General features: G+C 54.0%; 4 protein-coding genes across 4 annotated transcripts; 3 read left to right on the top strand and 1 right to left on the bottom strand.

Moving 5' to 3' along the window:
- Window positions 1-481: 481 nt before the first annotated feature.
- P170DRAFT_447018 (GNAT family N-acetyltransferase) lies at window positions 482-1,564 on the top strand (the record flags this gene model as incomplete). The annotated part of the gene is made up of 3 exons (XM_024850846.1): window positions 482-1,215; window positions 1,282-1,423; window positions 1,511-1,564. 3 exons carry the CDS (start codon window positions 482-484, stop codon window positions 1,562-1,564), a joined length of 930 nt encoding a protein of 309 aa, XP_024704647.1.
- Window positions 1,565-2,191: 627 nt separating this feature from the next.
- P170DRAFT_384105 (uncharacterized protein) lies at window positions 2,192-3,581 on the top strand. The gene is made up of 2 exons (XM_024845669.1): window positions 2,192-2,303; window positions 2,360-3,581. The coding sequence occupies exons 1-2, from the start codon at window positions 2,284-2,286 to the stop codon at window positions 3,312-3,314; spliced, it is 975 nt and encodes a 324-aa protein (XP_024704646.1). The 5' UTR covers window positions 2,192-2,283; the 3' UTR covers window positions 3,315-3,581.
- A 1,377-nt stretch (window positions 3,582-4,958) lies between these two features.
- P170DRAFT_495214 (cytochrome P450) lies at window positions 4,959-6,998 on the bottom strand (the record flags this gene model as incomplete). The annotated part of the gene is given in 8 exon segments (XM_024854084.1): window positions 4,959-5,072; window positions 5,162-5,251; window positions 5,326-5,684; window positions 5,824-5,825; window positions 5,837-5,911; window positions 5,968-6,179; window positions 6,238-6,603; window positions 6,693-6,998. 8 exon segments carry the CDS (start codon window positions 6,996-6,998, stop codon window positions 4,959-4,961), a joined length of 1,524 nt encoding a protein of 507 aa, XP_024704645.1.
- An 818-nt stretch (window positions 6,999-7,816) lies between these two features.
- Window positions 7,817-15,746, top strand: P170DRAFT_426270 (BcPKS20, polyketide synthase; the record flags this gene model as incomplete). Its single annotated transcript, XM_024847701.1, has 3 exons — window positions 7,817-10,769; window positions 10,818-15,634; window positions 15,702-15,746. The coding sequence occupies 3 exons, from the start codon at window positions 7,817-7,819 to the stop codon at window positions 15,744-15,746; spliced, it is 7,815 nt and encodes a 2,604-aa protein (XP_024704644.1).
- Between the last annotated feature and the right edge of the window lie 416 nt (window positions 15,747-16,162).

Genomic DNA, 16,162 nt, shown 5'->3' with positions numbered 1-16,162 from the left:
GATCGACCCGTCAGTATAGTTTCATATCTTTCTCTGCGGAGTAATCGGATCTTGCAAATGAATAGTCGGAGGGAGCAAGGCTGATCGTAAAGGGTACAAGGCTTGCAGTTCCGCGCGGAAATCGAAGTTTACATGTCAGATATTGCGCTAGCACTCGTAATAAAGCGTGGATCGAGGTAATATCCCTCACAGAGATGAGACGCTGCCGACCTCACAGAAGGCAAGCCCAGAGACGCATTCGTTAAGGCTTTTTTGATAGCCGCGATTGTCTAGGACCGCGTCACCCAAGATCTGTCATATATCGATTTCGTCGGGATGGCTTGAGATCTGGCAGAAGTGGAGCCCTTTCCAATCAATAGCACGGCGAGTCACAGCTGTCATGTCAAAGGGGGCCGGGTAGATATATATCCCCCTGTGTTGGAAGCCCCAAATCATCAGCACCCTGTTTCTCTCAATATCTCTTTCTTCTAAGCCACTCACGATGATAATAGACGGAGAAAGCATTCACCCTGCCCAAAACACCTGCCATCAGCCCAAATATGAAATACACAACGCCAAGGATCGCCCTGATCTATGGGGCACTATCGAGCATCCAGACCACCCACTGAACACCGTCTGGCCTGTCTTCATAGACCAAGACGAGACATTCACCACATACAACCCGCAGCTGACCCAGCACGAAGAACTAGCCCGATACCAGTTTATGATAACGGAGACAGCCCTAGACAACAGCGTGTCCGTTGTGGCATACGGGCAATCCGTTCCGTTCTTTTGGCCGGAAGTCAAGCAAGCCGACGATAACCAGCCCGACAGGGAGCATCCAGTCGGATACAACTGCCACAGTATCCTCGAGACCCTCCCTGATGGTGGCTTCGACACGATTCTGTCGCGAGGCGTGCGCCAATACCTGACCCGTCATGGTCTCCCAGGCGGATCTGTATCTTTGACGAAGGACCAGAAACGCGACACGCCGGTGTGCAGGCGCGCAGATGACCCTAATGCTCTATCCGCCATAGCCATCGCCGTGGTGCCAAGCCGGCGACGCAAAGGATTAGCAGAAGCATTGCTAGAAACGATGAAAGCGACCGCGCGACAAGAGAATCTGCGCCTGTTGGTCGCTCCGTTACGACCGACTCGGAAAGCCGACCACCCGCTTGTCCCGATGGAGGAATATATAAAGTGGCCGAACCAGGTCAAGTCGAGTGCGTCATCTCCGTTTGCTGAGCAGCGAATGCATCCCCTGTCACCCGAGCCGAGCATGGTGGAAAACGGCGACCAGAGCCACCATGTCCCCTTTGATCCATGGCTGCGAAAACATCTTCGCTTCGGAGGGAAGATCGTGAAAGTTGCGCCGCGAAGTATGACGGTGCAGGGTAGTCGGGAGGATTGGAGACAGTGGACTGGTGTCGACTTTTCGACGCGGGTTAGTAGTGGACAGGGAGACGGGGCGTATGTCGAGATCTCTTTCCCCGGGGGGTTGGCCCCTTTGATGTATCATGTTGATGAAGAGAGAGGTGTGTATGTGGAGCCAAATGTTTGGATATTCCATGATCTGAACTCTTAAATTGTGTGCTTCCAGGGTGGAGAGAAGAGGGGGGGGGGGTTATTTAGTTTGTCGAGCTCCTGTAGCTGTGGCCCGTCCTAGCTGGTCTGCTTGCGCGGTGTATATATCTGATCAAATGCATATTGCTGTAGATGACGTGGGGTTGATCATATTTGCTCGCACTGGCATACTTTTAAGTTCGGAAAGCATAAACGCATTAAGGAAGCCAAGCAGCTACAGTATATTTACGTGAAGCTATTTTAAGAGTAAGTAGATGCAACTCATCTTTCACCCTACCTAAACTACCTAAACTCACTGGTTCTCCACTTTGGACTTGGGCAAGATCATACCATCAGCTCATACCTTTACTATGAAACAGAAATATAGATCCGGCATCAGAAGAAAGACCATTCAGTTTGCTTTGGTCATTTGATGCAAGTGGAGAATATTAAATGACTGATGAGTAAACCAATGTTTTTCATTTGACTGTCGACTTTGAATACCGATAGAAGGGAGTCAAATCGAATCATAATGAAGTGTTTCTCAAAACCTCTTGGTCTGGGACGCTTTACTACCAGGCATGTGACTTGGTCCGCAAACCCCGCAATACTGACCGTGACGTGGCAGACTTGTCATCAAATGGAATATCCCATTCAATATCGAGCTTCCAATTCTTTACCACATTCTTCCGGGCATTCAAAACATACTAGAGCTTTGGTATCCCTACATCATCGAAAGCGATGGATAGCAAATTTGGCAGGCAGGTCACCTGCAAAGAAACCTCTACTACTGTCAGGGAAACCTAACCTATGGCAGATCTCTCTCGTCAGCCCTCTTCACCTTCATTGTTGGCCAGGGAAGGAAGGAGATTACTGTGCACTCCGCCCCCCTCGCCGACCTGTCGCCCACGCTCGACAGCCTCATGAATGGTGGAATGCTTGAGGCAAAGCTTCGTCAAGCCGACTGGTCGGAGGTTGTCGAGGAAGATACATTCGTCAGGCTGTGTGAATACGCCTATCGGGGTGATTACAAGCCACCGCGATGTGTGGATAGAGGAGCAACGTTGGATAACCCAGACGCCAACGCTGAATCTGAAGAACCCGCTCGGGGTCATTTGACATCGGCCGCAAAGAAAAAGTCAAAGAAGGGAAGGGTCAAGAGGAACCATATACGAGACGATATCCCGGCACCCCAACCCGTGGAAGACGCTGCGGCGGACTCAATAGAGGAACCAGCGGCCGCCGAGCCAGAGCCCGTGCCTGAGGAGGAGGAGCCTTATGATTCTTTCAACGGGCACATCTTACCCTATAGGGAGAAGAGCATCTGGAGCCGACACCTTAAAGACAGGTTCGAAAATCTCAATCAACTATATGCAAACGCATATAACAGCGCCCTACCCTTGCAGAAAGTCGAGTTTGCTCCCAAGGGGAATTCTGACCCTCAGGAGGATTTCGCGCCTGTTTTCCTCGGACATGCAAAGCTATACATATTGGCTGATACGTACAATATTCCCTCTCTCGCAGCGCTGGTACTGCAAAAGCTGGCAATAACGCTAGGGGATTTCAAATTGAGTGAAGATAACATAAGTAATGTCATTGAGCTGGTTCAATTCGCCTATCAACACACACGGGCTGACGACGCTCTAAGAACATTAGCTACAACGTATGTTGTATCTGTGCTTGGTCAGATAGGCGAAATCAGCGCTTTCCGAGAGTTGCTAGCAGAAGGTGGGGATTTTGTTCATGATTTCTGGCAGAGTGTATGGGGTTGATGTTCGAGTATTCGCCAATGACCTTCGGCACCGCTAGGATTCTATACGCCAGTATAAGTCAGACGGCAAACATGGGGGTTTGAAGAGCTTTGGTTGGAGGTGTTCCTTTTGCGATTTATCATTCTTCTCGTCAAGGTAGATACACTATCAAGGCTGGTACATTCTTTACTATGTGATCTGTGGGTTATATGTTCCTCATGATTGGCGGTAGACACAAGTATTTGATTGGTTGAATTGAATGAGCCGTTGGGCAAAGACTACTTCCAGGCCATCAGAATGAATGATATACAAAGCCCCTCTGCTGCGTCACCTCTCCTGTTTGGCTCATCTGTCTCCTTTGCGTAGGGCGTACTCGGATCTACCTGGTAAGTAAAGGGCGGCGAGAGGTGAGTATAAAAACGGAAAGGGAAAGCTGCCGCCCTGGCTAAAAAGTCAAGTACATGTTATATGCCAGATTACTATGGACCCTGAGTACGAGTTTGCTAAATTAACTTGATTGAATCGCATCAAAGGTCGGTTCAATGAGTTTGGTAGTTTGCGACAAGAAACAAAGGAGCCTGGCCTGTTGCCTTCACTGTGATTCGAGGTTCGTGTGAGCCTTTGTCTTCCTTCTAGAGTCCCTCTTAGATATTGCGTCTGTGGTTCCTTCTTCCGTTGCATTTGCCGAAAGCCCGATGCACTTCCGCTCCTCGTTGCTGTCCTGATTCATCGACTGCGTGGAACCTTGAAGTCCACTGGTTGCCAATGTACCCCTGTTATCAGCTCTGGTCATCTAGAAGCTGACAGGTGATGGTTCACGGTTTCGGTCTCGGATGTCTCTGAAGTCGCTCATTAGAGAACCCACCCCACCTAAGTTAACATTGGTTTCCCAATCCCTAATTTGATCGGGGAAATAGACCTCCTCGAGATCGACAATCATCACTAAACTCCTTCTCCCACCCATCCTTCTGCTGCTTGACGATGATTGTTGTGACGGCACTTTTCGCAGCGATGCGTTGGCCGTCTAGACAGAAAATCTAAGGCTGTGAGCTGGATCATGTCTTCGACTCCGCGCCAGGACATGACATCAGACCTGGGAAGGTTGCGTATTTTGAAGCATCAAGGCCACGGTGTACCGGATAAATAAGAGGGTCACAAACCGGTGAGATGAATTTGGGCCAAGCAGTCGATACTAGATATCTGTCTTGTACTGGTTGTCCGTTGGAGGTTCGTCGAGAGATTGCGAACATTCGATTGACTGGGCACTCCGTCATCCCTTGCTCCGGATCGATAGTAATTCCGCCTGTAAAGCGTGCAAGCCCATCAAATGATCTCCTCATGTTACGTTTCGTAGAAATCCAAATGTCCAGGGCAAGGCCCTGGATATCGAGGATTGATTGAACGCGAATAATTACGAACATACAACGGCCGGACTGCTAACCGGCCGGCGTGATCCGATGCTTCGACCTACGGGACTCGAAGAAACTACACAGCGAGTAGAGGTATGTTCGACATATCTAAAACCAGCATTGTATGGGAACGGACATCGAGCCAGCATGACAACTAGAAATTGGATACTTCACCAGCATCTAGCATTTGAGCCGAGTGGTATTCTAGGTTGGAGTCTACCGCAGTATTTCCCATACCATGGATATCCTTAAAGCCTCATTCCGACTTGCACTGCGGGTGATCTCGCTTCTGAATCCGACATTCGAGGCCCCCTTGTTTCAAGAAAAACTGGTGTTCAATCTCCAAAGGCGCGGGGTTGATTATCTCGAACTATACATGGTGATATCGTTCTATCAGCAGCTGCTAGGGGTCTGTACATCCGCGAATGCCAGTTCAAAGGCCAGGGAAAAGTGACTCACCTCATAGTTCAGCAGCAAGAAGGGAATAAGCTTTTTGATTTCCAGAATCCCAATATGCTTCCCCAAACACACTCGTCGACCGCCGCCAAACTGGACCCGCCAGACTGCAGTTAGCCAAGGGTTCCATGGTACTCAAATTTTCTTTAATAGGGTCTCGCACTGACCGTAAGCAGACTCTGCTCGAGCCTTTTCTTCTCCGCTGCAGGGCAAAGCCATCGCTCCGGCGACCAGCTCTCGGCATCATGGCCAAACGTCGGCTTGTGTCGGCCCACTACGTACGCGCTTCCTCCAACCACCGTCCCCTCGGGAAGATAGTGGCCGAGCACGGTGGTCCCGCCCGCCGGAACGACACGTTCGAAGGGCATCGCGAAGGGCGGATGGATGCGCCCGGCCTCTTGTACGCAGGCGTCCAGATAGGGCAGGTCGCGCACCTCGCTCCATTTGGGATACTGATTGGAGATATCGGCCGTTGCGAGTTCTTCACGAAGTCTTCGCAGGGTAGCTGGATGGGCCAGGAGGTTGTCTTGTTTCGTTAACGCAAGTTAATACGCTGCCATGCTCTACCATGAGAGCGATATGGGTCACGGGGGAGACAAACTGTCTCGGAGGGCCATCGTGATTAGTTCGACGAACTCAGACAATATCGGGGCAGTTTTCTTCACGACTACTTACCACATGATAGTTCGCATCAAACTTGCCACGGAATCGGAGCCGGCGACGACATTGGTAAACGTCCAGGAATAAGGGCACCTAGATTGATGGCTTAATAAGTCCAAGAAAACGAGATGACAGCAGCCCTCTCTTACCAGGCAGGGAGTCCCTCGTTGGCCCGATGGGCCTCAAGAAAGCGCGCCAGAAAGTCCTCCGAGGACGAATGTTTGCCGGTCTCGACGTGTCGTAATCGTTCGCTAATGGTCTTAGTGACATAATCGAGCAGCCAATTTCCGCCCTTGTTTCGGAACATATGCATAAACCTGCTGTTGCGCAGGAGTTGATGCAACCAGGGGATTTGGGTCATCTGGAACGGTATCGCCGGTCAGATCCATTCGCAATAAGAGAGGATTTGATGTTCGAACCGGCGCAGCAGCGGTAAAGAACGCCCAGATAGCGTCCAGCACACCATGGGGGTCTTCTCCGTGTTCTAGAAAGCCATATCTTCTCGAAAACGACATTGTTCCCATTGCGTCAAAGGCAAAATACTGTATCCATTTGCCCAAGTCAAAGACCTCACCGGTCGCCACGAAACGCTGGTCCAACTGCTTCGAAAACAAGGCCAGCACTTCATCAACTAGCCCCTCAAATGCCATGACGTTGGTCAGGGAGTAAAAGGGCGCAATTGGGGTTTTGGCCTGTTTGTGTGCGGCCTCGTCCTGGATGTTGAACACCAGTGGCACGGTGCCGCGCTCTTCACTGTATGGGCGCAGGGCGAGGTAGAAGTCGCCCTAAGGAAAGAACCAAGGAAGGAAAGACATTAGCACCTGGTTCTCATCCTTCCGCAGAGAGCCTGTCAGAGCAGAGTTCGCAAGCCAACCTTTGTAAACCCTGGCCTGATGGGGTAAACCGTGGGGATAGCTTCGGGGTTGGCGATAGACACCATATTCGGGCCCGTCCGGACAATGTCGCCGTACTTAGCATGAACAGCTTGATGGTGCAGGTATGCCTTCTTCGTTTTCACCCACCATACTCGTTGGAGGTTGGTGATGCTGGCCAGAAATGGACCTGGGATGTGCCTCAGCGACCACCACGTGCGGAAGAGATACACAACAACGGCGGCGGCCGCGGCGCCTATCACCAGTCCAAACCCCTCTGGAGGGCCTTTCAAGAGGCTCAGTTTCATTCTCAGAAAATCGTGAGGCCGTTGGGATGAACGTGCAGTCAGATATGGTGCGAAAAAGAACCGAGTGAAGACCAAGCTTGGTCGGAAGTAACCAGGCGAGGTTTTTCAGGCCCTTTTCAAGGCCTCGTCAACGGAGTCATGCAGCAGTCCATGAGAGATCGAGCGACCGACTCGCACACCTACGTTCGACATTTAGCACTTGACACCGACCCTTGTTGTTGAGCCCTTACTTCTCATTCTTGACCGACTGTTTGTCTGATGCATCGCAAGTATCCTGCACTTTCAACCGGGGTTTTCCCTGCAAGTGGAGCGCATCTCTTGGAAGTACGTCAGCAGTTTCCACCTCCCCGGTCCAGTTCGCTGACCGATAGACCTAGACTTAAGCAAGGGGGATCGTGCATGCATGATAATCAGAGCCCGATCCTAGTTGCGTCGGTCGGCCTGAAAGAGGTGTTTTGGTCCAAGTCGCATCCCCGGGCCCAGACTTGCCGCTACAAGATTTCTCTACGAAGCGTCGTTGAACCTTGTCCTGGCGGCCACAGGCGCCACATGCAACGGGATTTTATAAGATTCATTGTCGGTCTATTTACGCTGCGCGTGTTCGTCAGGCGATGCCAGGATCCTCGCCACATCAGGATTCTCCTGGCGGTGAGCATGGCGATGCATACGGAAAGAACTGGCGAAATAAATCCGTTTCCATGAGGCCTCAGCTCATTCCATTTTTAGTTTCAGTTCTTTTTTATCTTATATCCTTCCGGCGTACCAGGTAGTACGGTCAATCGGCTTTGTCTCGCACCTTTAGTCCTCGGTGTTCAATTATGACTTCTGACCTCTTTCACCGACTCCATTGGACGCCAGCCACATTGGCCCAAGAACCGCTCAATTTCACGAAGGTGGTTTTTGTCGTTGACTCCCCCAGAACGCAAGAAAGCCAAAGCACGAGGCTCCTGGCTGCGTATCAGGCTGAGCTCGTCAGTTGGGGCTACGCCACAGCCGTCATCAACAACCCCCTTGAAATCCATGATATCCTAACGCCAGGGACGGCGACAATTATCGTGCACATACCGCACGTAGCACACGGGTGTGAAGGCGTCTACGATGCGGCTATCGACTCATGTGCAAGCCTGATTGCCATCGCACAAGAGCTTGTATCTCGGCCTGGAACTACCACCAAGCTGTTCTCAATAGTCGCAGACGATGACGGCATAAGCGAGTTGGGTCATGCGCCTCTGACTGGCCTGGCACGGGTCCTGAGGATGGAAATACCGGATCTTTTCGGCGGATTGCTGCAGTTAGGGACCCCGAGCTGGGGCTTTCCTCTATCAGCCATCAAATATGCGCAAGGATTTGACGTTATCCGGGTGTGCGATGAGGGGGAGGAAAGTGTGCCGCAGACAGCGTCACTGCAGCCGTTGGTGCTCAATGGCGAGGGCGAAAATGAGCTTTCATCACAGCTCAATTCCAACTCCACGTATCTGATTACAGGCGGCACGAAGGGGATTGGATTGGAGATCGCAAGCTGGATGGTCGCTCACGGCGCTCGGCATTTGATACTTGTGTCCCGGCACGGGTTGGAAGTATCAGGAGCAGGAGGCGCTGCTTCTAATCACCTCGTGGCTCGCATCGCCGACATGGAGGCCCAGGGTGCGAGCGTTCACGTACTGGCCATTGACCTCGGTCTGCCGGGTGCAGCCGACACATTACGCAAAGCGATCGATAGTCTACAACAGCCGGATGTCAAGGGAGTTGTGCATGCGGCTGGGACTGCAGGGTATCATACACTCAACGCCTGCACACCGACTGACATCCAAAATGTGTTCGCCTCGAAGGTGAGAGGAGCCCTAAGCCTAGATGCTCTCTTTCCACCGCGCACACTGGACTTCTTCCTCCTGATGTCGTCCGTTGGACAATTAGTCGGGTTCCCGGGTCAGCTGTCCTACGCGCCGGCAAATGCGTTCCTGGACGGGTTGGCGACATGGCGAAGACGTGAGGGCGATAATACCACGTCGGTTCAGTGGACCAGCTGGCGCGGCGTCGGCATGGTGGCACAGAGCAGGTCTGTAACGCGGATGGTGAACCAGGGGAACAAAGAGCGAGGCCTGGGAGACATGCCGAAGGAGGAGGCCCTTGAGGCCTTGGAGCACATCCTCGCCCTTCAGACGGACAATGTGGCAGTGGTACGCGCGTTGGAGGTCGAAGCCGATGAGCCACCGCGGCACCCGATTCTGAAGCACATCACACCACGAAGGAAGCAGAAGGAATACCGCGACTACCCAAAGCATGCCGTGGCCGTCGTGGCCATGGCCTGCCAGACAGCCGCGGGAGAGACCCTGGACGAGCTGTGGGAGCTGCTTCAGAGTGGTCAGAGCACGGTTCGCGAGATCGATGCCGTTCGATTTGCAGACGCAGCCGGCAGTCCGAACCGTCTATGGGGTAATTTCTTGCCCGACATCGAAAGGTTCGACGAAAAATTCTTTGGGAAGTCAAGGCGCGAGGCAGCGGCCATGGATCCACATCAACGACTCATGCTTCAGATCACCTACCACGCCGTCGAAGCGGCAGGCTGGGTTGGTGGCGAGGGAATGTCACCGGAGACCCATGATCCAGCAACGAGCGGCCACATAACGGGCTGCTTTATCGGAATGAACGCCCCCGACTACGTCGTAAACCTGGGCTCCCAGCCACCCTCGCCGTATACCGGGGGTGGAATGATGCGCTCCTTCGTCGCCGGCCGCCTCAGTCACTATTTCGGCTGGACCGGGCCCTCGCATACGATTGACACGGCCTGTTCATCAGCCATGGTGGCCATTCACCAGGCCTGTCGCGCGATTCAGGTTGGCGAGTGCACGCGTGCCATTGCAGGCGGCGTCAACCTAATCCCCAACACGGCCTTATTCGACGCCCTGCGCGCAGGTGGGTTTCTCAGTGAGACTGGCGCCTGTAAGACATTTGACGCACGTGCAGATGGCTACTGTCGTGGCGAAGCCGTCGGCGTTGTCGTGCTGAAGCCGCTGGAAACGGCGGTCCGGGACGGGGATGACATCCAGGGCGTTCTTCTTTCAACGGGGAATAACCAGAACATCAGCAATACCAGCATCACGAATCCTGTTCTCGAGAGCCAATCCGCATTGTACCGAGACGTGCTTGCGCGGGCAGGAGTCCACCCGCACGATGTCTCCTATGTCGAGGCTCACGGTACAGGCACTCGCGCTGGGGACCCCGTCGAGGTGCAAGGTATCAGGCAGGTCTTGGGTGGACCGGATAGGCGTTCTATTCTGCACATTGGCGCGGTGAAGCCAAACATCGGCCATTCTGAAGCAGCCTCCGGGGTGATTTCTCTGATAAAGGTACTACTCATGCTCAAGCACGGGAAGATCCCACCGCAGGCGCACTTCAGGTCGCTGAATCCGAACATCGCGGCTCTTGAACCGGATCGCATGGCTATTCCGACGTCGCTGAGGAACTGGAGCTCCGGCGAGCGGTTGGCCGTAGTGAACAGTTACGGTGCGTCTGGCAGCAACGCCGCTGCTGTGGTTGGACCTCCAGCTGCACGCCCTTATTCTACCAGACCAATTCGAGACGCTGAATTTGAATCGTGGCCGATCTTCCTCTCTGCCGCCTCCAAGCCCAGTCTTCTAGCATACTGTACCAATCTCCAGCAGTATGTCGGCAATGAAAGAAACGATTTCAGCCTCGCCCAACTGGCCTTTGCTTTGACAGCCAAAGTCAATCGACAGTTGTCTGTGACCTTCTGCACAACCGCAAAATCACGTAAGTAATTAGCCCCTTTAAATTTGCGCTGGCAGACACTAAGCCTAGCAGTGGATGATCTACACGCACAGCTCGGGAGTCCCGAGAGCCATATCTCTAGATCCGAAGCTCGACCCACTGTGCTGCTTATAAGCGGTCAGAACGGAAGTAAGACGCCGGCAGTGAAGAGTCTCTATGACAGCTCACTGCTATTCCGCACACGGCTGCAACAATGCGAGGAGACCATGCTCACTCTCGGCCTGCCTAGTGTGGTTTCGAGCGTTCTCAATGGGAACGGCGACGCCGACGGTCATGAGGACCTCGTCCTCCGCCACGCCGCCCTGTTCTCCATCCAGTATGCCTGTGGCATGGCTTGGATTGACTCTGGGGTCACACCGCAGGCGATCTGCGGCCACTCCTTCGGCGAATGGGCTGCGCTGACCATCTCGGGGGCTTTGACGCTCGAATCTGGCATCAAGCTTGTCACAGGCCGTGCAGCCATTATCGAGAAGCTGTGGGGCCCCGACACCGGGTCTATGGTCGCAATAGAAGCGGACCTCGTGTCGACGAACATGACCCCAGTGCAGCATTTGCAGTTGCTTCTTGAGAAACACCCAAACAGCCAGGTCGAGATTGCCTGCTACAATGGACCGAACAACTACGTGGTCGCGGGGAGCACGCAAGAGATCGAACTTCTGGCGACGTACCTCCAAGATCAAAAGTCCAACGTGAGGTCCCACGGGAACAGGCTCCGCTGTAAGGTCTTGCAAGGGATGCACGCATATCATTCCCATATGGCGGATCCAATCGTGAAGGCCTGTGCCGAACTATCGGCTTCGATTCCATTTCAGCGCCCTACACTCCCCTTTGTTTCGTGCCATCGCTCCGATGACGAGGACTGGGAGCGGACGAGTGAGACGGCCGCTATTATTCCCCGTAACACGCGCGGGCCTGTGCATTTTGGAGACGCCGTCCAGCGCATTGTAACCCGTTTAGGTCCGTCGTGTACATTTCTTGAAGCCGGAGTCGGGGGTCCCATTACCGCTATGGCGCAGAGCGCTCTGGCACCGGCCGAGCATACCTTTGTCGCCATCAATGGTACACACCCAAGGCGATCGTTGGCAGCTGCCACTGCCGCTCTGTGGAAGAGAGATCGCGCCGTCCAGTTCTGGCTGTTTCATCGTAGCCAGTCAGTGGACTATGGGACGCCCCACGGCACCTCATTGGATCTCCCTCCGTATCAGTTTGAAAAGCACCGACATTGGACCGAATACAAGAAGACTCGTCACTTGGAAGCCAATGGCAGAGCCGAGCACACCGAGCAGCTTTGTCAAAACTGTCAAAAGAACGTTGCTGATTACCCATATATTGTTTGCGAAGGCTCGCCATCCCAGCTAAGCTCGGGATCCAAATTCACATTTCACATCCACACTCGCAGCCAACGGTACCAGCAGCTGGTTAGCGGCCACGTTGTGGTGGGCAACCCCCTCTGTCCGGCGGGAATGTACCTTGAGTTTGCCGCACACGCGGTTCTTATGCTTAGGGGTGGGATCGAGGACGGAGCGCAGATCGTCATTGGGTCGCTTGAGATCAAAGCGCCGCTCGGTCTGGACACGACGCGCTCCGTCAAATGCACCCTGAGCCAAAAGCAGCCAGAGACCTGGAGATTTGATATATTCTCTATCCACGGTGATCCAAATGATGACCGGCCAATTTCCCACGGCACGGGCATCATCCAATGCGGCAAGGTCAGGATCGATGAGGAAGTCAGCGCAGCTCACAAGTGGCCGCGCATATCCAACTTGCTCGAGAATGACCCGGATACGGAGGCTCTGCGCGGAGGAATGGTGTACAAAGTCTTTGCGAGCATGGCCAAATACTCGGCTCCGTACCGAGGCCTGCGGTATCTTGTTGGCAAGGGCTCCGAGGGTGCAGGTGAAATCGAAATGCCTAGAGCCCAGCTGGGGCTGGTGGCTCAGGCGCCCAACGAGAGCGTTACTGATGCGTTGCTCGTCGACAATTTCATGCAAGTCGCGGGTATTTTCGTGCACAGCCTGCGTGGCGCGGATCCAGAGGAGGCTGACAAGACCGATGCCACGTCGTATATCTGCACGGGCATGGGAATCGTAAGACCCCTGAATGGGTCCCCCGGGAGCGGGGGGTATCGCGCGTACACGAAGGTGGTGCGAGATGACGGCCGAGTGGTAGTTCTGGATCTGTTCGCGTTCGATCGCATGAGCCAGCAGATGATCTGGTCTGCTCAAGGTCTTAGATTCACGAGGGTGCCTCGTAGCTCCCTGGTAAAGGCGCTGACGGGTGCCAATGCCGTCTTGTTGGAGGATACTCCCCAGAGACCATCGGAGCAGGAGATAAAACATTCTGTGCCGGAAAAGCCAACACCCCCCAGAGGAGACGCCATCTTGAGCGGAGTCCAGGACGTGCTGAGCAAATGTCTCGATGTTCCTGTCGCTGACGTGAAGAAGGAATCGTTACTGGAGGAGCTCGGCACTGATTCTCTTGTGAGCCCCGAAATCCTGGTTGGCATCGCTGGCCGATTCGACGTCGATCTTTCTACCAGTGACCTTGCTGCAGCGCTAGACGTGGCGTCGTTGTGTGACATTATTTCGTCGCGGCTGGAGGCTGGATGTCCAGCCGACAATGCGTCTAGACCACAAGATCTTGAAAGAACAGAAGATTCGCAGAACATCGTCATCCGGATACTCAGCGACGCTCTTGGTCTTGACCCTGCAGAGATTGACCTGGGTTCAAGACTCGAAGATCTTGGTTCAGACTCTCTCATCGCCCCGGAGATAATCAGCAGCCTAAAGAAGGCACTGGGTGTGGAAATCTCGTCTGTTGACTTTGCCTCTGTTCCAGACGTGATCTCCCTCTGCCATCTCGTCGGGGGCAGCCCAGCGCGCATTTCGAGTAATTCTCTTTCTTTGTCTTCGTCCGCCTCGAATCCCGATACTCCAGCTTCTGATATGAGCCAAGAAGGCAGTTCCAATCCAGGCTCGATGCATGCAGCCTTCCTCCAGGTTCGTCAAAATTTCGATGCTCATGCCGGCGCCACCGGGTTCGCCGGCTATTGGAAACATGTATATCCCGACCAGCTGCGCACAGTCACCACCTTCATCGTCGAAGCTTTCGAGAAGCTCGGCTGTCCAATCCGCAATTTCGAATCTGGGCAGGCCCTCCCTGCAGTGCAGGGCACTCTTCCTAAATACCAAAGAGAAGTCACGCGTCTCTGGCAGATCCTCGCAGAGGGTGGAATTGTCACTATACAAAGACACTCCAAGAACCCTGTATATATCCGGGGTGTAGCATCCCTGGAGAAAGACCATGACTCCGAGGAGCAGAGTACCAGGCTCTGTTCCGACTTTCCTTCCTACTCGGCTGCGCATGGCCTTTTAGCTCTTCTGGGACCCCATCTGGCCGAGTATCTCACGGGAAAAAGGGATCCCATCCCACCGCTCTTCGCCAGCGATCACGGTCGCCGTCTGCTGGATGGCTTTTATGGTCATGGTCCGGACATTCGCGCCGCTACTCAGCTGCTTTGCGATTTCTTGTCCGCGGCTATCCACTCTGCCGGTGGCGAGCCCTTCAATGTTCTCGAGATCGGCGCCGGCACCGGTGGTACAACCAAGCACCTCGTGCCTCTGCTCCAGGCCACTGGTCTGCCATTCACATATACTTTCACGGATCTCTCAGTCTCGCTCGTTGCGCGCGCCAAAAAGGCCGATTTCAAGGGCGTACCGGAGATGGAGTTCCTGAAGTTGAACGTCGAAGAAGAGCCACCGCAGGAATTACAAGGACGATATCATGCCGTAGTATCTAGCAACTGCGTGCACGCCACCCGGGATATACGACAGTCCCTCCGAAATATCCACAAGCTTGTGCGACCGCACGATGGCTGCGTCGTTCTTTTGGAGCTGATTCAACAGCTCCCCTGGTATGACCTCGTCTGGGGTCTTTTGGACGGTTGGTGGCTATTTGACGATGATCGACAGTATCCGCTGCTGACGCCATGGGCCTGGGAGCGGACGATGCGCGACTCGGGATTCGCGCACGTCGACTGGTCCGAGGGCTCGAGTCGCGAGTCCAGGACGCTGCGCATCATTGCCGGTTTTGCGGCGCACGATGAGCAACAGCCGTGTCCTGCAAAGGCAACCTCCATGCTTCTTTATCGAGGGCCGTCATCCCGTAGTCTCTTCCTTGCTCCTGACGGTGCGGGCTACGGTACTGTCTTCAACCCCCTAGGACAGCTACTAGCCCGGATATCGCCGTCCATGACCGTGTACGCGCTCAACAGCCCCTTTATAACAGCGCAGCCCGCGCCAGGCCATCTTCCCAGTGTCCAAGGGATGGCTGCCAGCTACACGGCAGAGATTAAGCGCCGGCAGCCGAAGGGGCCATACCTGCTCGGCGGGTATTCTTTCGGCGGGATTGTCGCCTACGAGGCGGTGCGACAACTTCTTGAGGCCGGCGACGAGGTCGAGAAACTGATTCTGCTGGACGTGCCGTGTCCTACCTCATCGGCTTGTATGTCCGACGCCTTGGTCCGGTACGTGTCCGCCATCACCTCCCCCGGTGATATATCACTGGCGCGAAAGCAGCTCGAACAGTATCAAGTGACGAAGTTGCCGGGTCTAAACTGGCCGCAAACGGTCCTGGTCTCCGCGAGAGACGGGGTCGATGGTACGCACGATAATCAAGAGGATAGAGGATTTAGCGTTTTGCCTGAGCACCGCAGAGTCACGGATTGGCTTCTCAACGGTAGGACAGACGATGGGCCGCTGGGCTGGGAGGAGCTGATGGGTCCGGGGAATGTGAAGGTGATTCGCGCCGATGGCCATCACTACAGCATGGTCCTTTCATCTACTAAGGTTAGTAACTCCTTTTTGCGTTGCCCACTGTCTAGATGGTGGTAGCCTGACAGTGACGTGATTCCAGATGGACGAATGGGTGCTGCCGCTGGTTGAGCTGCTGGATGGGTAGCGAGAAAGAATCGTTGGAGAGGAGAAATACTGGTGCGTGGTAAATCACCCGCTAGAATAGATAGCATTCTTACCCACTAAAGATATCCCATTGATGCAGGTATATTGCCTTGCTGCAGCGCTCGAGCCGTGATTTATGACAAAAGTGCGAGGCAGTATGCCCAAGCGACCAGCATAATTGACCGGGTCCACGTCTTCGGGCAGTCAGCGAGCGCTGATTAGGAGCTCCCACGCATACGGATTGATTCTGTGTACCGCGTTGAATTACCTCTCCACCTGCCTTCGCTTGAGGTAGAGGGTTTACTGGCCATCGGATATGACTCGCCATGATTCTGTCCTTGATGAGCGGAGTGGGCAGATTGTGACAGGTGCTATTTTCTAAGTAATATACAGCCCTGTCTTGCGTCATGCCCTTCA

Source organism: Aspergillus steynii (assembly GCF_002849105.1).
Source record: "Aspergillus steynii IBT 23096 chromosome Unknown P170scaffold_4, whole genome shotgun sequence".
In the NCBI taxonomy this organism is placed as follows: domain Eukaryota; kingdom Fungi; phylum Ascomycota; class Eurotiomycetes; order Eurotiales; family Aspergillaceae; genus Aspergillus; species Aspergillus steynii.
Note: the sequence above shows the minus strand (reverse complement) of the source record. Positions and strands in the feature narration are given on the sequence as shown.

Excerpts from the sequence above, each read along its gene's own strand:
- P170DRAFT_384105 (XM_024845669.1), top strand. The coding sequence starts at position 2,284 with ATGGATAGCAAATTTGGCAG. Across the intron at positions 2,304-2,359 it reads ATGGATAGCAAATTTGGCAG|ATCTCTCTCGTCAGCCCTCT; the intron begins GCAGGTCACCTG and ends AACCTATGGCAG.